This window comes from Protopterus annectens, chromosome 9.part0 (genome assembly GCF_019279795.1).
Source record: "Protopterus annectens isolate FY-2018-M chromosome 9.part0, PAN1.0, whole genome shotgun sequence".
Taxonomy (NCBI): domain Eukaryota; kingdom Metazoa; phylum Chordata; order Ceratodontiformes; family Protopteridae; genus Protopterus; species Protopterus annectens.
The window spans coordinates 26,239,819-26,263,376 of record NC_056743.1 but is presented as its reverse complement, the minus strand read 5'-3'; the positions used below and the strand labels follow the sequence as shown (position 1 = coordinate 26,263,376).

Sequence of the window (23,558 nt, the reverse complement as noted above, 5' to 3'; positions counted from 1 at the left end):
TACTGTAAGGAGAGATGAAGAGGAACTTTCTGGCTCCTCCTCAGAGGACTCCCTCTCCTACACTTCACAGATCACCTTTCCCCTGGGATATGGCTCTCCAGAAGAAGGGTCCATTGACCCTGACTCCCCATTTCAGGATTTAACCTTCAAGAAAACAGTCTGCAAAATGAAAGACCACTTTATATGGGAATCCGCTGACATGACTGAGGTGCAGAAGAGGTTCTATGACTCTCCCAGTCCTTCTGCTGTCCCTCCTATTCTGCCGGCATTTTTGGATGCTTTTTCTTCAGCATTAAGTGCCCTCCAGCTGACCCAGCCACACTTTCCATTTCCGCTGATAGGGCTTCCAAACTTCTACCTATTGCAACCATACTTCCAGCTGACATGGACAGCAGGACAATGGAACATCTGGGCAAGAAGATCTACACTTCTGCCACTCTGTCTTTCAGGGCCACACATTACCAGATTTACATGGCCAAGTACTACTTAGCCCTACTGAACAAAACCACCAAGGAATTGGCCGACATCCCAGACTGGGCAGCCAAAACCTCACTGTCCTCCTTCCTAGCTCTCACCTCTCAGGTGAACAGACACTCCATAAGGTGCAGTTATGATGCAGCTGAAGCCTCAGCTAGGTCAGCTACATCAGCTTGTGCTTTAAGGAGATATTCCTGGCTATGTCTACAGCCCCTGCCTGACTGCAGGGCAAAGCTTATTGATGCCCCCTTTAGATCATTTTGCCTTGTCTGGCACTAAAGTAGCTGACCTCTTCAAGTCTCTACAGCAAAAAGGTAAAGAAATGCAGGACCTCAAACACCTGCTAGTTTCACCCATTCCTAAGTACCATAGGAACTACCCTGCCAAAACTCAATTCATAAGGAAACAATCTCACCCTATGGGCCCCCTCCAGGCCCAGGAGACCTCCTAGAAAATAGCCCCCTCCGGCTAGAGCATCTCCAGCCCCCAGCCAAAGGCCTCCCTTTCAAGATAGGGCAGAGTAGCGTCTGACTTGCCTGACAGCTTTACTACCAACCCCTCTACCCCTGTCCACCTGTCTCTCTCACGGTCTCCCTGTATGGTCCCACATTACCTTAGACAAATGGTTCTTTCCATCATCCAGAATGGTTACTTTATGACCTGGATCACCCCCCAGTATGAAAGGGCACTCCTTAGCCCCCCACCAGTCAGCTGCACCTCCTGCAACCTGTACTGCAAGCTCTGATAACTCAAGGCACGATAGAACTAGTGCCTCCAGAAGCAAAAGGAAGAGGATTCTATTCCAGAATTGTTCTGGTACCCAGAAGGGCTGGACCATTGAGACCTATACTAGATCCCTTGTGTCTCAATCTGTTCCTAAAGGTCCCTACCTTCAGGATGCTCACTTTTCCCAACTTCTTCCCCCTGCTCCTGCCTCAAGGATTCATGGCAACCTTAGATATAAAGGATGCTTATCTGCACATCCCAATAGAGCCCACATTCAGGAGATACATGGGGTTTTTGGCAGGCTCATGCCATTTTCAATTTTGTGCATTGCCCTTTGGGCTTTCCACTGCACCCAGGGTATCCACAATATGTCAGGCTCCAGTCATCGCTTACTGCAGGGCAAAGGGTATCCAAATATTCCCCTACCTAGATGACTGATTCAGGCAGACAATCCAAAGACCCTCCTCCTTCACACTCAGCTTCTTCTATCCCTATTGCAGTCTGTAGGATTTTAGGTAAATTTCCCAAACTCTCACCTAGAGCCCACACAGGACATTGTCTTCCTGGGGTGCAGGATTCGCACAGACCTCATGAAGGCCTTCCTGCTACCAGACAAGGTGGTATCCTTGACAGACCACCTGCTCTGCATCCTTCAAGCATCAGAACTGACAGGAAGGCAGTACCTGAGACTTCTGGGTTACATGGCAGCAACTATACCCCTGCTCCCCTTAGCAAGACTGCACATGAGAAAGCTACAATGGTATCTTCGCTCTGTCTGAACCCAACATTCCTAGCCCCTGGAATTCAGGGTCCACCTTCTGCCCTGCTTGAAACAAGAAATTCAGTGGTGGCTGATACAAGTGGCCAACAACCCAGGCCTCCTTCTCCATCCACCCCCACCCACACAGATCATGCATACAGATCTGGGCTGGGGAGCAACTTTTGTGGCCAAACACACACAAACTAGAGCACATCAATGTCAGAGGGATGAGGGCAATGCTTCTTGCTCTGCAAGCCTTACAACCTTACCTCCAGCAAGGCCCACTCAAGATTTTCACGGACAACACCACTGTTCTGTGGTATCTCAACAAACTGGGAGGGACCAAATCCTACCTCCTTTGCAGACTAGCTCTGCTGGTGTGGGAGCTGGCCACTTTACAAGGGCTTACCCTGCAGGCAGTTTACATCCCCTCCCTTCTCAACTCCCAGGCAGATTATCTTAGCAGAACCATCACAAACAACCACGAATGGATGATTCACAGTGATGTCTTCTTGTATCTGGTCCACCGGTGGGGTACACCTCAGATAAACCTGTTTGCCTCCTCCATCAACAGGCAACTTCTTGGTTTCTGCACCAGAATGCCAGACCGGAGCACTGGCAATAGATGCCTTCTCAATTTTTGGAAGGGAAAATTTCTGTATGCCCCCCCTTCCCCCCTTCCCATTGATTCAAAAGGCGCTGCTGAAACTTCAGCAGGACAGACCAAAACTCTTGCTGGTGACTCCCTACTGGCCAAGACATCACTGGTTCCTTCTCCTCCTTCATTTGTCCAAGGGCAATCATCACAAGTTACCTCCCTCAGTGGACCTTCTCACACAGCACAAGGGATCACAGATATACAACCACAGTGGCAGTCTCTGTACTTCACCCTGTGGTTGATTCAAATCCCCTTCGTACATCTGTACAGTGAAGCTGTGCTCAGTGTCCTGCAGGAGACCAGGAAACCTTACACAAGAAAATCTTACCTATCAAAGTGGAAACGTTGGACCCACTGGCAAGCAACATCCCTCTAATCCTGTCGTCTATAAAAGCACACTTGTCTGTAATCTCTGCCTCTCTCCCTCTGGATCCACCCCTAGCATCCAGACTTCCAACCAAATTCTTCCTCAGAGGGGTACTTCACCTAAGACCCCCCCCCCAAGGAAACCACCCCCTCCTCCCTGGGATCTTAACTATGTTTTGGAAAAACTCACCCTAGCTCCTTTTGAGCCAGCAGACAAAGCCTACCTAAAACTTTGCACATGGAAAACTGTTTTATTGGTGGCTTTGACCTCACCCAGGAGGGTCTCAGAGCTATAAGCTCTGATGGCTAACCCATCATTCCTAGTCTTCCACCTTGACAGGGTTACTGACAGAACTAACCCGTCCTTCATGCCCAAGGTGGTGAATGACCTATCTTTGAACCAGGCCATACACCTGCCCACCTTTTTCCCCAACCTGCAGGGGGAAAGTGAGAGAGTACTCCATTCCCTAGATGTCCATAGACAGCTTAGGTTTTATCTCCATAAAACCACGTCCATTAGAAAATCTGACCAACTGTTTGTCTCCTTCCACCCCAGAGTCCTGGGGAAAGCAGTGACCAAACAGACCATTTTGGCCTGGATCTCCAAGGCCATTTCCTTCTGCTACATATACCACAGGAAAACCATGCAGGGCAATATTAAAGCCCACTCCACCAGAGCTATGGCCTTTTCAGGAGCCTTCTTTAAGGGGCTAGAAACCAACACGATCCTTGAAGCAGCTACTTGGTCTTCAGTGCACACTTTCACCAAACATTACAAGCTGGACCATATCTCTAGGGCCAGGGCAGGGTTTGGCAGGGCTGTCCTTCACAGATTCCTGGAAACTTCAACCAGACCATCACCCCATTCACAGTGAGCTTTGGCACTCACCCACACGTAGAATACTGCAACACTGGAATAGGAGGACACAGAAAAGTTCTGTAAAATCTTACCATAACCATAAATGTCCTTCTCTTCCATGTTGCAGTATTCCTTCCCACCCTCCTTCCCCTCCTGTCAGGTTGCACTTGCTCTTCTGGGTGGCACTGGACAGGCTATGCCCTTCTAGGACTGGCTCCGACTGGGGCCTTCTGTTCTGAAGGGTGGTGCGGGCAAGTTTTATGGCCCATTTTCCTACAGCCACATGAGATGCCCGATACACCCTGAGGGACTGAAAAACTTTGGAATACTGGCTGGACGTACGTGAAAGGAAGAAGGATAAACCCACATGTAGAATACTGCAACATGGAAGAGAGGGACATCTATGGTTATGGTAAGATTTTACACAACTTTTTTATGGCTACATTTATGTAAATAAAACTGATTCCTCTCTGGTGTCGTTCATTGCTCTGTCTCCCCCTTATGCCTACTTTCTTGTATCCTGTGTACTTCTTTACCCAAGAACAAGTAACCAAGGCAAAAAGGCTGATTGCAAAAAGAACTGGAGTGCTGGTAAGAAACCCTCAGCGCTGTGATTCCTCAGCACCAACATAATAAACATGCATCGAACCAACGATGGTTAAGTTTATCCAATATTTATTGAAAACTGTTAAAAACCAAACTGTAAGAACTTTTGTATTACATGACTTCCTTAGAGTACCTCTTTACCTAATTTAATGAGTATTGAATGCCCAGCCTAGATCTTACAGTTTCTAAAAAAAAAAATGATGTTCTGGATGTCTGTTGTCATTATTGCTTACATTTCATCCTTACTATGCACTGCGCTGTTTTAACCTCCTAATATTTCTACTGAATAGTTTTTGTCTCTGTGCTGAAAATTGTACTCATTCTGCTCAGGCAGTCTGGATTTCAGGAATTCTGCAGAAGATGGGACCTGGCCATCCATTCCAGATCCAGACACAAAGACAGAATTCATTTATTTTTTTTGATAGTATTCATGTAAGTAGTAAAAATCTTATTTGTACCGATAGCACCTCTCTTTGTTGCATGGAGATTGGCTATGAAATTAAACAGATGAGTAGCTTTTGTATTGAGCTCAATGTTTGAAGGCTGATTTAGTTAAAGAAAATGTTACAAGTAACTGAGCTGATGTATTAGTATTTAAACTAATAGCAAATTAATCCTTTCTTCTTCTTAGGTTTGATGACCACTGATGGATTGGCAGTGGATGCAGTGGGTCACAAGATTTACTGGACAGACACTGGGACTAATCGGATTGAGGTGGCCAACCTTGATGGATCTATGAGAAAAGTGCTTATCTGGCAGAACCTTGACAGTCCCAGAGCAATTGCCCTATACCATGAGATGGGGTAAGTACTGGTGATGTACAATTGCAGAGACATATATGCTTACAGAAAATCTGTAGCTTTCTGAAGGGTTAATAATAGTAGTGTCTTTCAATGGGGGAGTGTAGAATAGACAATGTGAAAGAGTGCTGATCAATAGGCATATATGGTTTACTGCAGGGACCAATAGAGTACTATAGCAATAACCCATGGCTGGGTGTGGGTAATGCTGGATTTACCCACGGTTGGCATGGTTTGGTCACCAATCCTCATTGCACCCTTTTGGCCCCAACAAGTTTGGTTTCCCTTTCTTTGGCCTCACCTAGTACATCAACCATGGATTCTGGATCCAGCTCAGGAATCACCCCTACAAGGGTTGTTATATTCAAACACATCAAGCCACAAGCTGACAGCTTGGTTCTTCCACTTCTGGTAATTGCCAGGCAAAATAACCTATCCTCCCCTGTATGTCACATTCTTCTGGCTTCCCATAAACTATCCACCAGGAAAATTTATCTCAGCAAGTGGAAAAGATTCATAATTTGGTCTCGAGAGAAGGGAATAGACCCATTTTCAGCTCCGCTTACTTTGGTACTTGACTGTTTATCAAACCTCCTCCATTCGGGAGTGGCAGCTTCAGCTATTCGAGTACACCTGGCGGCCATCTCTAACTTCCACAGTGGCTTCCAGGACTCATCCTGATGTCTCACCGCCTTTGTAAAACCTTTTTGAAAGGTGTCATGCACATTAGGCCACCCTTCAAAGAGCCAGTTGAGCCCTGGAATTTGACACTAGTTCTACAGTCCTTGACTCGTCATCCTTTCGAACCTGCTGCCACTTGCAATGTAAAATTTTTATCCTGGAAAACTTTATTCTTGGTAGCCATTACCTCAGCAAGACGAACATCTGAACTACAAGCCTTGTGCATAAAACGTCCTTACATGGTTTTCCATAAAGACAGAGTATCACTCCGGACTAATCCCACCCTTCTAACCCAAAGTAATTTCTGATTTCACTATCAATCAAACAATTGATCTGCCAGTTTTCTTTCCAAATTTTTTTTAACAAAGGAGAATATTCACATTTACTTGATGTGCATAGACTAATGTGATGCTACTTGGACAAGACTAAATCACTTTGAAAATCTAACCAATTATTCGTATCATTCTCAGGACCAAAATTGGGAAGATCTGTTTCCAAAGTGAATCTGTCTAAATGGTTGAGAGATTGCATTTGCTTTATTTATTAACAAAAGAAAGCTCTTCTATCATCTAAGGTCAAAGTGCATTCAACCAGATCAGTTGCAACATCTCTTGCCTTCCATGCAAGAGCTTCCATGGATAACATTTGTGCAGCAGCAGCATGGGTCACCCCCTCATACTTTTATCATGCATTACAAATTGGATTTGGTCTCCAGGGGGAGAGCTTCCTTTGGTTCAGTGGTGCTCAGGAATATCCTTCCATAGGGTCTCCCAGGACATAAAGTAGCTAGGGACTCTGTCCCATCAGTAATGAATAAATGAAGATTAACAACATCAGGTAAAGACATTATGTTCTTACCATAACGTTCCATCTGTGTTGTTGATCTTCATTCATTCATTACCTCCCACCTGCCATCCCCCTACGAAAGACTCTTGGAGGTTTGGATTTGGTCCTACCTTATAATAGGGAATTTGCTCAGGTAAAGCCTCCGCTTTTTCTCTTTCCTTCTTACAGCAAACTTGATCTGAGGTGATAGAGGGGCACTGTAGGTAAGCTTAGCTCGAGGTTTTTGGCTGGCGCGAGCTTGTTATAGCAGCCATCTCGGTTCCGAGGATGGAACCGATACGATAAAGTTGTAGATTTTATGTGGACATTAAGATGAAATTTGTAGAAAAATAAATTGGGTAGAACTTTCCAGTGATTCTACTTATGGGTATTTTTGCTCTGACGAAGGAATTGTCCCATTTCCTGGGCCTGCTTTCAGTATTATGCCAAGTCCCTCTGTCTCAGGACATAAAGGACATTACCATTTTACAGGCAAAATAGTGCTAAATAGATAGTGCCAAGACTATCAGCATAGATGAAAGGCAAAATATAGCACCCATTCAAACTTCCTATAACTCTGTTCCCATGCATGTGTATTAGTTAAAGGTGGTGACATTATCACAAAGTATATATATATATATATATATATATATATATATATATATATATATATATATATAGCCCTGTGCTTGCTACTTCATGGTCCTCATTAATAGAAAAACAGCTGTAGGCCTCACTAGTGTCTGCCTTGATGTTCTTCATGTTTCACTGTTGCAGTCATTACATTTGGGTAATCTGATGGCAGGTTGCCCTCAGTCGGCCTGATTAACAAAGTCTTCTTGGGTCCTGCGTTGGTTGCTGTCCCTTCTTCCATGACGTCTAGGCATAGGCTCGAAGTTAGTGCAGAGGATTAAGGTTCTGAGCTGTTAATGAGCTGCTACTTGTGGTTTGCCTACTGTACGACTTCAAGCTAATCACTTAATCAGACAGAGCTACAGAGCTGTTGAGAATTTGGGCTACGCTCATTAATATCTCCGACATATTTGTGAAAACTTGCTTGCAGCATATTTATCCAGTCTTTTGTGCATTGCAAAACTATGGCTATATCTGACTATGCCAACTCCATTTCAGATGGAGTCCTTTAATGTAACAGCTGTAGGTAAACATCTCAAAAAAACTCCGTCTGTTGTACTTGCAGCATTAAGTAACTTTTGTTTAAACAGAGCCATAACAATAAACTAACAAGTTTGATAAAAGCAGTGAAAAAGAGTTTTGCTAGTCGGGGGGGGGGGGTCAAAATAAATAAAAGGGCAAACCAGAGAACTTGAACCATCACAAGATTATTCCCATTGCTTTAAAGGTTTCCATTTATTTATATGCCATTTTCCCAGTAATGCATCTTACCTTGTATCTCATTCGTTAATTCTTTAAATGTGGAAATGCTTTCGTTTTTCCAATTCCAAGTGATGACATTTATTGCTGCAAGCAAAATCAAATTTAAAAGTGCCCTTCATGTGTAAACTACTACCCTTTCCCTGGAATGCCTAACACAGACAAAATTAATTTCTGTTCATCCAAAGTTTGTCCAAACAGTTCTGAAATCTAGCTTTATACCTTTCTAACTTAACATGCTCTCCCAAAAAAAAAAAAAAAACATGGCTGCACATTTTCATAAGACCTTTGACATGCCTCCAATGTTCGTCATTAGGATTCATGCACCTTGGTCTGTTAGGTATATAAAAATACTAGCTGAGGCATTTCCAAGTGAATATTCTAAATTTACAGGATTGGATTGCACACTTCAGTAGGGAGTATACCATTGACCACTTAATGGGTTCAGACTCATACCCAAGACTATATCATTTCACCCCTTCATTTCTTTCACTACTTTTCTGTCCTCATTTAAAATGCTGTGTAGCTTATGTAACTTATGATGACCACCAGTCCAGGTTCCTAAACTCCCAAATAAATTTACCCCAGTGCAGAAAATGCATTTTTACTGGTAAATTAAGACAACAGCCCTAAATATTCTTCCCATAAACTCCTATAAATCAAGTGCTTCCTCCACCCACCTGAAACTTTTATTGACATCTTTTGGAAGTTATAAATGTAGAAGTTTGTTGATTGATCCCACCTTTCCACTTCTGAATGGCTCTCCAGCCAAAATACTAAACGAGAAAACCTCTGATAAGATAAAAATCTCAGTAAGAATCTCTCTAGTAATAGTAAGCTTTCTACCCTACTGTCAGGCTATCATCCTGCCATATACAAGATTCTAAAATATGTTTTAAATCTTCAAAGAGAGAGTGACCTTGAAAAAAAAGTAAACTTGAAGTTATAAAATTTTAGATATATTGGATCTCATGGACTTAGAACAAAGCAAACATTTTTTGAGTATAAAGAGATCATTTGTATTTATCACTTTATCTTAGGAAATGTTAATTATCTTATCTAAAGTAAGGGCTAAATATGCTTAAAATATTTGATATTCCAGTATTTCCACATTTGCTGAAACTCTGCAAATCAGTATCTTTAAGGATTGGACTTATAATTTTTTTCAGTCCAAACAGCAACAATAAGGAAAAAATCCACAAAAGGACAAACGTTCCTGTATAGTAAATAAAAATATGGTACACCGGAAAATCACCAGTCATATACAGGACCGAAAGCAGCAGCAGCAATATATTCAAAAGTTGTTAGTAGCACAATAAGTCAAAATTAATGTATATAACCACGTCCAAAATAAATGTTGATAAAACGATTTATTGTAACAAAAAAGTGAGCGCTTTCACCATGAGGCTTCTTCAGACTTTAAAAACGAATCGATACAAGAGATTTTAAATAGTGTTATTAATTAAAATTACTGACGTCAATTATATTCAATACAAATTTAAAGTGAAATGACACATTCACTTCCTGTAAACCTTATAAAATAAAATCATTGCAGTTAAATATACAATCCTGGATAAAACGCGAGGTAGAACACTGCTATAACTGTTTTAGAAACTTTATTATTAAAATACAGGATGAGCGCTTTCGGGATAACCTTTCATCAGATGTTATTCAAACATTGATACAAACATTTTATAAGAAATTACAACCAATAGCATTCAATAGAAAACGCGCCTATTTTGTAAAATAGGTTTTATGGGTATCACTTCATTTAATCCTGGCCTCCTATTGGCCATTAGATCAACAATCCATTTAGTTTCCACTAATTCAGTCTGAAGCTTTATGTCACCCCCCCTACTGTTGAGTCTAACATTAACAATGGCCCGAAATTTAAAAGTATGTGTTGGGAATTCATTAACATGTCTGCATAAAGCATTCCTTTCATCACCATTTCTGATGCTTGACAGGTGCTGGAGAATCCTAATCTTAAACATATTGTTTGTCTTCCCAACATAAAAACATGGGCATTGGCAACATTTAGCCAAATAAACAATATCTGTAGTGCGGCAAGTGGCTTTCCCTTTAAAAAAGAACATTTTGTTTGTAACAGGGTGTCTAAAATGTAAATCTTTATTAATGTAGGCACAGGCTTTACAGAGTCCACATGTAGTGGTCCCTGTAGAAATTAAAACCTGGTGTTGAACATTGCTGTTTGAAGGTTCCTTGCAGAGTAAATCCTTAAGTTTTTATTCCTTCCATACTTGAAGCTAGGATTAGACCCCACAATATCCTTCAGACTATTGTCACTGGTTAGAATGTTCCAGTTCTTTCGTACTATATTACAAATATCCTTAATGTTACTACTATAATTAAACATCAATTGCAGCCCCATATGTGAATTGTCTTTTTTAATGTGATTCTCTTCACTTCTAGTTCGTTGTATCCAGGGTTTATACACATTAGACCTCAGCTTTTTACTTTTATCAATAACTTTGTTCACCATAGCAGGTTTATATCCTCTATTTTGAAAACAATTCTCTAAGCTCATCTACCTCTGCTTCAAAAGCAGAATCTAATAAGCATAGCCTAGAGACCCTACTAACTTGCCCTTGTACTATATTAGGGTAAGTGTGCCTGGGGTGCATGCTATCATATGTTAAGAGTATTCTTTCAGCACTCTTTCCTGAATAACTTAGAATTAAAACCTGATCCATCTTGTTCTATACATACATCTAAAAAATCAATGGAATCATAGGAACATTTAATCGTGAACCTAAAAAATGTCGTAGTCGAGTGTAGATATTCCACAAATTCTCGTAACATTTGCTCCGTCCCATACCATAAAAGAAAAACATCATCTACAAAATGTAGATATAATTTAATATGGTCTTTCCAAAAATCATTATTCAAAACATAAGTTTTCTCCCATTGGGAGAGTACCAAATTGGCGTAGGTATCTCAGTGACCCACCCCTACGACCCATTGTTTCGGGGAGGGGTTGGGTCACCGAGAACATTTCAATTTGGGTGGAATATACACTAAAACCATATCTAGACCTAATGGATAATATCCTTAAAGACACGGGACATTTTTTAAAGCTATTGGGTGAAATGAATAACACTGCACATTCAGAATAATTGTTGATGGGTTACCATGGATATTCAAAACTTGTTTACGGTTATTAACAACCATTATGGTATTACCAATATAGGTGAGCTTTTAGATAATTTAGGAGTAAGCAGAGAGAAAATTTCACTGATTAAGACTATGTTGACTTTAGTCCTAGAAAATAATGTCTTTATGGGGGCTGGTTCCCTTTACAGACAGGCGCAGGGGGTAGCTATGGGCACCCCCTGCGCAAATACCTACGCCAATTTGGTACTCTTTCAATTTGGTACTTCTCTCACTCAGGAAAGAGTGCTGGAAGAATACTCTTTTAACATATGATAGCATGCACCCCAGGCACACTTTCAAACAGCAATGTTCAACACCAGGTTTTAATTTCTACAGGGACCACTACATGTGGACTCTGTAAAGCCTGTGCCTACATTAATAAAGATTTACATTTTAGACACCCTGTTACAAACAAAATGTTCTTTTTTAAAGGGAAAGCCACTTGCTGCACTACAGATATTGTTTATTTGGCTGAATGTTGCCAATGCCCATGTTTTTATGTTGGGAAGACAAACAATATGTTTAAGATTAGGATTCTCCAGCACCTGTCAAGCATCAGAAATGGTGATGAAAGGAATGCTTTATGCAGACATGTTAATGAATTCCCAACACATACTTTTAAATTTCGGGCCATTGTTAATGTTAGACTCAACAGTAGGGGGGGGTGACATAAAGCTTCAGACTGAATTAGTGGAAACTAAATGGATTGTTGATCTAATGGCCAATAGGAGGCCAGGATTAAATGAAGTGATACCCATAAAACCTATTTTACAAAATAGGCGCGTTTTCTATTGAATGCTATTGGTTGTAATTTCTTATAAAATGTTTGTATCAATGTTTGAATAACATCTGATGAAGGGTTATCCCGAAAGCGCTCATCCTGTATTTTAATAATAAAGTTTCTAAAACAGTTATAGCAGTGTTCTACCTCGCTTTTTATCCAGGATTATTCTTTTATCTGCTTGGTTGGACTTTGGCACTATACTGTATTGGATTTGCTGTTTAGTTAAATATACAAGTAAACATACATGGTAAAATATATGTAATACAAAAACTAATGTTTATAATCATAAAATCTTTTTTAGGTCTAACTAATCTCCTTTTCCGAAGAATAGGATACAAATTAACTTTTTCATTCAACCCAGGAGACTGGTCTGCCCTACAGCGGATAATCCAACGTAGTTCACATTCCTGGGTATAAATATCTATATCACCACCTCTGATGTTAGGCTCTATGACTTGTATGACACAAAAGCCAAAGGTATGTATAGACCCTAATAATTTACAATGCTTGGCTAGGGCATTGTGTTCAGACCCCTTGCGTATATGGTAAGTATGTTCCCTTATGCGTTCTCTCAATTGCCTATTGGTTTTCCCAATGTAAAATGCTGGACAGGATGAACACCTAGCAAGGTATATTACATTAACACTACAACAGTTGGTTCTAGTATGAAATGAGAATGTTCGCCCCGTAACTGGTGATGTAAAAGTATCATCAGTAATGATATATTGACATTGATTACATTTACTACAGGGTATTGTATTATAACTGAAAGTATCAACTAATAGATTATTAAACCTCATAGGATGATGGCATAGTAATTGCTTTAAATTCCTCTTATTTTTAAACAAAAAAACTCTGTTTCATTCCCACGACTCTACTAATGTCACTATCTAGTAAAGGTGTCTCCCACCGTTTCTCTATGATGTCCTTTATATAATAGACATCATTTGTAAAATATAATGGTACTCTCAGTTCTTTAATACTTTCTGATTGTATTGTTTCAATAACATCCCCTCTTGCTGAAAAATATGGACGTGCTCTTGAAGTCCTAAGGTTTTTCACCACGGAAACTGCCTTGCTTGCTTCATCCTCTCTATATCCTCTTTTTACCAATCTTGAATTAAGATCTAACAATTCCTTTTCAAAACCTTCCTCTGAGGGGTTAAGCCTTGATGCTCTCATGATTTGTCCCTTCATTATATTTTCAAAGACATATCTGGGGTGCATACTATGCCTATGTAACAATGTGTTCCTAGAGCAAGTTTTCCTATGAACTGAGGTGTTCAAAAGGCCATTATTAAGCCTCATTACATTTACATCTAAAAAAGAAATATACGTCCTGGACGAACAAGATGTAAACTTAAGGAAATCAGTTAGACTATTCATGGATGACACAAATTCCACAAGTTGGGTTTCATTACCCCTCCATATAAGGAAGAGGTCATCGACAAATCTTCTGTAGAAACCAACATGCTGTTGGAACTCCTCCATGGGGAACAGTAGTTCTTGTTCCCAATCAGCCATTACTATATTGGCGTAGTTATTGGCACACGAAGTGCCCATAGCTACGCCATCTTTCTGAATGTAAATCTCATCATTGAAAATGAATACATTATTTTCAAGAACCGTTTCCAAAAATAATGTTAACAATCCTATAGTATTGCTATCCAAGTCAGAATTCGACCTTAGATAGTGTTGTATTCTCAATACTCCCAGATCATTTGGTATAACTGTAAATAAGCTCTTAACGTCAAGTGTTACTAGAATAAAGGGATCATTGTCTTGTATTATTCTAGTATAATCATATAAATCTAGTAAGAATTGTTTACTATCTTTTAATATAGATGGATTAGCTTCAACTATAGGTCTAAGATGGTATTCCAGGAAAATTGAGAAAGGTTCTGTGAGCCATCCTTGCCCAGAAACTATAGGCCTTATAGGTGGATTAGATAAGGATTTATGAATCTTGGGTAAACCATTTATTACTGGAATAAGTGGGTTATTCACTTTCAGATATTTAAATAAATTCCAAGTTATTATATGACTTTTAAGTAGGTCATCCAGCATATCATAAACTCTAAAGACCATGCTAGTTATACTTGTCATATCTATCTTCACATAATACGTGTCATCACTTAACATAGTGTGCATCATCTCTACATATTCATCATGATCAAGTAAAACTATAGGACCCCCCTTATCAGCTGGTCTAATAATTATAGTCTGGTCCTTTCTTAATTCAGAGAGCGCTTTCCATTGTTGAAAGTTTAGATTACATTTTGGCCCTTTAACCTTATGTTTAAAGTTCTTTTCTTAGTATTTATGCAAATCATTCTCCACTAACTAGCAAAATGTATCTAAGGTGGCGTTTAATGGAGGTGAATAAGTACTAACTGATTTGAATGCAGTAGTGTGGCCAGTTTCATTATGAGTATGAACACTTCCAAAAACAAGTTTGAGTTGTACATTACGCACATACATCTTGATATCTAAAATAGTTTCTGCTAAATCACTGTTCTTACTAGGTATAAAAGTGAGTCCGTTATTAAGGACCTGATGTAATGGGATCCTATCTCGCCTACATTCACAACATATGGGTTCGGAGCCGATCCATCGGCTCCGACTCGGCAACTAATACACTAGCACGAAGTCTCTCATTGGCTGGGCTACTCCCTATCCCAGGATGCACTACACCTGCTTCCTCAGATCTCGTTTGCCGCTTTACAAGCTGGACGTGGTCTCGACTTGGCTGGAGCTAAGTGATTCTTTTTACCTTTATTGGTCTTTGACCTTGGGGTTTTTTGTCATATATTAACCAAACAGCTGTTTTAACAGCTATTCCTTATTATACCTTACTATTTGTTACATTTGAGTGCTTGAGTGTCTTCTGGTACTTTATTTTTTCAGTCGGGCAAGGCCCGTTTAAGTTAGAGGGCCTTTGCCCTACCCTTGTGTGCTATTTAGCCTTAATTACTTTTTGTGGTAAATTGTTTTTTTCGGGCCAAGCCCGTTTAAATTAGAGGGCTTTGGGCCGTTGGACTTGTTTTGTCTGTTTGTTTGTGAGGTAAACCTTTTCTTAAGTACTCGCGCCTGTGTGTCTCGCGCTTTTCAAGTTGGCGCAGTTCTGTTATAGTGCTTACTTATTGTGGTAAAGTCATACTTTTTGAAGGGCCTGTACTATGTCTAAGGAACAAAAGTCAGGTTTTAAAAAATGCACTCGGTGCAGTTATAAAATGTCCATCACAGACAGCCATTCAGTCTGTGTCTATTGTTTGGGGCCGAAACATCTGCAAGAGACTTGTAGCGTATGTCATGCTTTCTCTGCTAGAGTTCTTCAAGAACGCAAGAACAAGTTGATATTGAAAGGGCTTATCAAACATTCTTTTGAGGAAGCCTTAAATCCTCCTGTTGCTTCCAAAAAGAAAAGATCGTCGGCACCGACAAGTCCGTCGGAGCCGACTTCTAAAAAGACAAAATTGACCTCTTCTTCTTCGGCTCCACTGACTTCGGGGCCGAGGGTCGAAGGGTCTGCCTCGATACCTCCTACTTCGGCTCCATTGCCTTCGGAGCCGCAAGTTGGAGTATCGAGAGGTGAATCACCTCCATCGGTTCCAATGGCTTCGGAGCCGGTGGAAGTGTGCAGCTCAGACTCTTCCCCCTCGGCTCCGAAGAAGGCTCCTTCGGTGCTGATGGTGGACCATGCTGTGGTGGAGTCGGCGCCGATAGAATTGGAGCCGTTTCGGAGCCGGTCCCCTTCTCTCTCGGAGCCGAGAGGAAAGTCTTCTCGAGTGTCTACCTCCTCTAAATCCTCGAGACTGTCAGATTCGGACCTGGATAGGGTTTTACAGAGGCTATTCCAATCTCCAGTGTTTACTAAAATGGTCTCGGCTCCAGCACAGTTTGCTTCGGAACCGATCCCCCCTCCAACACATTTGATTCCTCCTCCAACCTCTTCGGAGCCGTTGGAGCCGGTGGTGGTGGAGCAATGTGGAGCCATACGGTCGGAGCAGAGACCCCTTACAGGCCTCTCGACTCCGACTGTGCTTCCTACCCTGTCCTCCGGTTCAGGGTTTGGTACTGCGACCTCTTCAGCCGGGCCCGAGGGGAATACTTTGGGATTGGGTGCTTCGGTGCCTAGTCTTCCTCTCGGAGCATCAGCTGCTGGAATTCCCAGTGCCATCGTGGCCTCTAGACCAGTGACCTCCTTGGATTCTGGAGGTCCGGCCTTTGAGGCCATGAGGAGCGCGCTGGCCATGCCTTTGCCGGTTCAACAAGATTCTACCTCACCGTCCCTAGATTTGGAGACTGGTGCCTCTGTTGTGTTGCAGCCCCCCGGCAGCGGGGCCCCAGGGCCTGAGGATACCCCCATCGGGGGTTCCCTTCTTCCGGGTGGCCCATCCGAAACTGCTTCGGACGAACCCCCACGGAAGAAATTGTGTAAGAGGAAGCACGTAGACTCCCAAGATGAGTCTATTACATCGGATACTGACCTCGATGACGCAGAAGGGTCCCCCAAATCATCTTCAGATGATATCTCCTTCTCAGATATCTTGGAGATTCTGAGACAGAGTGGTGACTGGCAAGCCAAAACCCCTTCAGCTGAGGAGTCAGTCTTCCTCAAGGCCTTTGGGGCCCAGCCTTCCGCCTCCTGGGTGTCTCCGCCTTCGATGAACTCCTTGATTTGGTTTCTCGAAGGGTGTGGGAACACCCTGATTCTGTGGAACCGGTGCCTGCGAGGCCCAATAAATTTTTGTCAGCCCCCCCCCAGAAGGAATTTCTCACAAAGGGTGTGCCTGTAGATGCTTTGGTGGTGGCTTCTGCCACACAGCAGGACGTGGCAGAGGCTTCGACGTCTATTCATCCTCCTAATAAGGATTCTAGGAGTATGGATAGGTACGGGAAGCGTACCCTGTCCTCAGCGGCCTTTACCTTACGGTCGCTGAACTACTTATGTCATTTTACGAGGCTCCAAAGGGATCTTCTCAAAGAGCTTAATGACTCTCTTGTTGGTAATCTACCTGAGGCGCTGGCCTCGACTGTTGGCGCACAGATGACTACCCTCTTTTCTATTGTTAACTCGTCCATGAGGCTCATTTCGTATGCGGCCGAAGGGGCGAGTAGAGCAGCGGGAACAGGCGTTGCCCTCAGGAGGCAAGCCTGGTTACGCTTGTGTTCGTTCACGGAGGCCTTCAAGTCTTCCTTAGCCGACGCCCCCTTTGATGGGTCATCTTTGTTTGGACCCAAGGTGAAGGACACACTAACTCGGTGCGAGCAGGAGGGCAAGACTTTGACTGCCGTTGGGGCCCATTTTTCCGCTCCTTCCAGGCCTTACCCCAAGGCTGGGAGAGGAGGGAAAATGTGGTTTAAAAAATCTCAAAAGTCTTTCCCTACTCCACCCAGTGATTCCCCCTCCAGAGGCAGGGGGGGGGGGAATTTTGGAAGACGCCGCCCCAGAGGTGGCAGAGGCCCCCGTAACTCTGGAGACCGCGATTCCTTTCGTGGTTCTTCATACAACCAGCGTTCCTGAGTTGTTGCCCGACTGTGCAACTCCGGAGCCAGTCGGGGGTCGCTTTGCGGCGCACCCACAAGCTTGGGAATCCATAACAAGCGATCGGTGGGTGCTTCGCATTATTACCGGAGGATATATCATCCCCTTCAACAAACCCCCCCTTTCTTTAAGGGAAATCCCGGACGTACCACCCAGTCAGCGGGATCAGGCAGCATTAGAGGTTTCAAAGCTGCTAGAAAAAAGAGCCATCCAGCCTGTCCCCATCGACCAGATCGGATCAGGAACTTACTCAAAATTATTTTTGGTACCAAAAAAGACAGGGGACTTCAGGCCCATTTTGGACCTCAGTTCATTGAATCGTTTCATCAAGAAGTCCAAATTCGAATGGTCACTCTTCAATCTATTCTTCCTTTGCTGGAAAAAGATGCATGGATGTGCTCCATAGATCTCCAGGACGCTTACTATCACATTCCCATAGCTCAAGAGTCCAGGAGACATTTACGCTTCCGCCTCGGAGCCAGTCATTTTCAATTCCGAGCACTGCCCTTTGGTCTCACCACAGCCCCCAGGGTGTTCACCAAATGTCTGGCAGTGGTAACTGCTCACCTGAGAAGTCTGGGATTCCAGGTGTTTCCTTATCTAGACGACTGGCTCCTTACTGCCACCTCCGAGCATCTACTACTCCAAGCGCTCAGAGCCACGTTCACCTTGGGCCGTTTCTTGGGGATCACGTTCAATTTGCAAAAATCTGTACTACAGCCATCTCAGCGTATTACTTTCATAGGCGCAGACTTAGACACAAAAAGAATGCGCGCCTATTTACCGGCAGCAAGAATTCAGGTCTTACAAGATCAAGTCAAATCCTGTCTCCCCCTACAAAGAGCCCTGGCCCATCGGATCCTACAACTGTTGGGCTCGATGGCATCGACCATACTTTTAGTTCCCTTGGCCAGAATTCACATGCGAATTTTACAATGGCTACTGTCGGTTCAATGGTCCTATCAGGAACTTCCCTTGAACCACTTAATCATAATCACGGAAAGTTGCCGTCGAGATCTACATTGGTGGCTTCTCCAATCAAATCTCGACCAGGGGCGACCCTTTATACCTCAACGTCCCATTGCCACTGTGACTACGGACGCCTCCCAGGTAGGGTGGGGGTCATTACCTGGACAGGTCGGTCCAAGGCACATGGCAGATCCAGGAAACGCATTTGCATATCAATGTCCTGGAGATGAGAGCGGTACTATTGGTACTCCAAGCTCTCCATCACGCTCTCCCACAGGGCCCGATTACTATCCTATCCGACAACATGTCAGTGGTGTGGTACATAAACAAGCAAGGTGGAACCAGGTCTTACCCACTATGCAGAGAAGCCATGAGACTTTGGCACTGGGCGGTAGCTACCAACCGCTTTCTAATGGCAACGCACATACCGGGGAAGTCCAATGTGATTGCGGACAGATTAAGCAGGACCATTCTTTTACCCCACGAGTGGTCCCTCAAACTGAGTATAGCTGCGAAAATCTTCGACAGATGGGGTCTTCCTTGCTGCGACCTGTTTGCCAGCCCTCACAATGCGAAATGCAGAGAGTTCTTCACACTGTTTCCTTCTCAGGGACAGATTCCCAGGGACGCTCTGACTCACATTTGGCCCCCCGGTCTTCTCTACGCCTTCCCTCCGTTCCCCCTCCTACCGAGGGTGATACAGAAGGCCATTTACTTGGAGAGCGAGATGATTTTGATTGCCCCACACTGGCCTCGTCAAGTTTGGTTTCCTTTCCTACAGAGGCATGCGATAGAAGGTCCATGGTTTCTGGATCCGGTGCCAGACCTGTTGACTCATCAGTCAGGACGGCTTCATCCGTCTCTCAGGTCCCTGAAGTTGGCAGCATGGTTACTCCACTTCCATCCTTAGTCCGAGACAATGCTCTTTCGCCGGACGTGGTCCACATACTGTCTTCTTCTCATAAACCTTCCACCATCAAACTTTATTCCAGTAAATGGAAAAGGTTTGCCTTCTGGGCTCAAGAACGTGGTATAGATCCTCTCACTGCACCAGTATCGGAGGTTCTGAATTTTCTGGCCTCCCTTTTCAGTCGGGCTCTTCAGTTTCTACCATTAAGGTTCAGTTAGCAGCGATCTCTAATTTTCATGTTTCTTTTGAACCTTCATTGATGTCTCACAAACTTTGTAAGGCTTTCCTTAAAGGGGCTTGGCTCCTTAGGCCTCCTTTATCTCAGCGTGTCCCCTTGGGATTTGAATATGGTTCTTGCTGCCCTAACTGCCCGTCCTTTCGAACCAGCTGCTACTTGTGATTTAAAATTTCTGTCTTGGAAAACGGCCTTTTAGTAGCCATAACATCTGCTAGGCGAGTTTCAGAACTTCAAGCTCTTTGTTCTGATCCTCCCTATTTGATTTTTCACAAGCATAGAGTTTCATTGAAATTAAACCCTGCATTTATACCAAAAGTGGCCTCCTCTTTCTGTATGCAACAAACTATAGAACTCCCTGTCTTTTTCCCAGAATTCTCCAATAACGCAGAATATACTTTGCATCAATTGGACGTACATAGACAACTGCGTTTTTATTTGAATAGAACCGCTCAAACGTGGAAATCAAATCAATTGTTTGTTTCCTTTGCAGTGAACAAATTGGGTCAACCAGTAACAAAAGCCTCCATATCTAAATGGATTAAAGATTGTATCATTTTTATTTATTCACAGGCTAATAAAGACCTTCCCTTTCCAGTCAAGGCTCATTCTACCAGGGCAATGGCTACTTCCGTAGTTTTTCACTCCAAGTTATCAATAGATGATATTTGTGCTGTGGCAACCTGGACTTCTCCGCACACTTTTATTTCTCATTACAAATTGGATGTGGTTTCTCGAGGCAGAGCTTCCTTTGGTTCCACAGTTCTCAGGAGTGTTTTCCAATGAGCCACCCGGGATGTAGGTGCTAGGGACGCTGTCCCATATGTTGTGAATGTAGGCGAGATAGGATCCCATTACATCTTTTAGTTATGTACTTACCATAACTTCGGATGTATGGGATCCATCTCGCCTACATTCATAAGTACCCACCCTCCTTCCCCCTTCCATTCGGATTTAGAGGAGCTGTAGTCTCTTTTTTCTTGGAGATCGTTCTTGAAGAACTTTAGTTGGTTATAGTGACTACTAATTTTTCTGTGTTTGCATGGGTGTATGAAAGCGAACAAACAAGATCTGGGGAAGCAGGTGTAGTGCATCCTGGGATAGGGAGTAGCCCAGCCAATGAGAGACTTCGTGCTAGTGTATTAGTTGCCTAGTCGGAGCCGATGGATCGGCTCCGAACCCATATGTTGTGAATGTAGGCGAGATGGATCCCATACATCCGAAGTTATGGTAAGTACATAACTAAAAGTTCTTTATATTTATTCAACCTCTTGTGAGAAAGATTGACTACTAAAGACCCTCGACTCTCCCCGACATCGTCTTCAACGTTGGGCCCACATAATCTCCTCCTGAGCCCTTCCGTTACTGTCGTCCCCTGCTCATCGATCTGGACCTCCCACTGGGGCGAGGGAGTTCTATTGGGAAAGGGGTCTGTATGTTGTTATTTCCTGAAATAGTAGATGTAATTACTGAATGATTAAGTCCAGTCTTTCTCCTAACTACAGGTTCGTCACTATGATTAATAAGCCTCTCATTACTGTTAGCAGAATCAACATCATTATTAATAGTATCAACTTCTACATCAACAGGCGCATCATGTGTTACAACTGTATCCACAGTGTTATTCCCTAAGACAATGACATTCCTTTCTTTATTGATATCCATATTAATACCAACAGTGTTCACTATAACATTATCACGTGCATTCACATTACTTTTAGCAGTGCTAGCAACAGTACTTGCAATATTGTTCGCATCAATAGAATTCCTCACAGTGGCAACATTGCTAGCAATATTGTCCGAATCTATAGGGTTCCTTACAGTAACTCTGGGTACCCTATTTTCAACGTTCTGTCTTGGCCAAGTAAAGACATGGCTGAGTTTAAAATCTTTGACATCCCTTGTAATCTTTGTTCTTTTTTGTTCGAATAAACGTTTCTCATACAGTGCAATATTGTCCATTAATTTGTCCATGCCTATCACAGCTTTAGGAGTGGAATACTTATTCATAATAAAATTGTGAAGTTGTATTACCTTGTTCCTTAATTGTTCCTCTTCAGGACGATAAAACTCTATTAATAGCCTCATATAGTTGAAGCTGAGTTCCAAATTGAGTTGTTGCCACTTGAGCAACAACTCGGGAAAAGTATTCCCTGATGTCGGCATCTTTAAGATGCGGAGTCCACGAGGCACTATCCATTTTTGCAAGCATGCCTCGAAATGCTGGCGCTGTAATTGAAGTCTTTTCAGCTTCAATAAATCGACTTCTAGCCTGTTCAGGTCTAGGAGATTAGTTAGACCTAAACAGTGATTTTATGATTATAAACATTAGTTTTTGTATTGCATATATTTTACCATGTATGTTTACTTGTATATTTAACTGCAATGATTTTATTTTATAAGGTTTACAGGAAGTGAATGTATTATTTCACTTGAAATTTGTATTGAATATAATTGACGTCAGTAATTTTAATTAATGACACTATTTAAAACCTCTTGTACCTATTAGTTTTTAAAGTCTGAAGAAGCCTCATGGTGAAAGTGCTCACTTTTTTGTTACAATAAATCATTTTATCAACATTTATTTTGGACGTGGTTATATACATGAATTTTGACTTATTGTGCTACTAACAACTTTTGAATATATTGCTGCTGCTGTTTTCGGTCCTGTATATGAGTGGTAATTTTTTTCAGTGTTTGGAGTCCTGCAGTTTGGAAGGTGAAGAAAGTGTGACACAGTGACAGCCTTTCTTAGAACCTCTCTATCCAAATCAAAGCTAGTTATTATGTCATCATTTATCTTCATGCTTGCTGAAGCTCCATGATGTATAAGTTTCTTAGAGTCATAGGTAAGTACTAGGCTAGCTCCCCCTTACGAGCCATTTTATTCCTAGCCAGTTGCCATTTTTGTGTTCAAAATAACCAATCCAATTTGGTTATAAATTGACTGTACCCATCCCATAGTAAATAATTATATATTACCCCTAATAAGAATAACTAAAAAAAAAAAAAAAAAGGTAATCCAGATGGTTCCTGGTATACCATCTATGACCCAGAGGGTGACAGGACTAACAAGAAAGAGTACAAGGGATTTGTCCAGATAAAATCACTTTAGCTTGAAGACATAGGAGACTCATTCTCACTCTTTCTCTCTGATGCCTTCCCTGCGGGAGCAGTACAGATGCCTCGTTGAAGTGCCAAGTAGTTTATTCCTTTAAGTAGGTAGATGGATGATTGTTCTTGTTCTAATGACCATTTGGTGGGTGGCTGTGCTTCTGAAGTATTTCATGGTTTATTGTCATACATTAAAAGCCAAATTAAGTTTTACTCTTCTTTAAATCTTCTGAGATGTCTTAGCTGTAATTTTATATGCTGACCACATTGGAGAAGTCTTTTGTTGGATGTTTGCTTCAGCGATGTTCTGAATGCTTGCAGTAAGTGCTTTACAGATTCTTAATCCTTCACTTTAAGGGATTCCCCCTAAATCCTATGGTGATAATGAACTGGACAACCTGGGCCTGAGGTATTGTTTAGATTTGTGCTCATAAATGCGGGTAACTTGTTTGACCTGAATGCCACATTAACTAACGTACAGTGAAACAAAATCATGGAATTGTTTTTCATCAGGTATGGTATTGTGCTCTAGACAAAACTAAGTATTTTATGTCATGTTACTAAATATGTATCCAAAAGCTGAAGTATCGATTGATCTGATGTCTGATATCATGCAGAGTCCATGCACTGAACATCTCTCAGTACATTTAAACTGATGTCCTTCAAGGATGCAT

The 23,558-nt window shown here is 42.3% G+C and overlaps 1 protein-coding gene across 3 annotated transcripts in view; it reads left to right on the top strand.

The window, feature by feature from the left end:
• Positions 1 to 23,558, top strand: part of LRP4 (LDL receptor related protein 4) — a 2,374,694-nt gene that overhangs the window by 1,983,773 nt on the left and 367,363 nt on the right. For all 3 annotated transcript variants that reach the window (XM_044082533.1, XM_044082532.1, XM_044082534.1), the window contains exon 25: positions 5,084 to 5,255. In XM_044082533.1, coding sequence (XP_043938468.1) covers positions 5,084 to 5,255 — 172 coding nt within the window. The remainder of the gene's footprint in view (positions 1 to 5,083; positions 5,256 to 23,558) is intronic.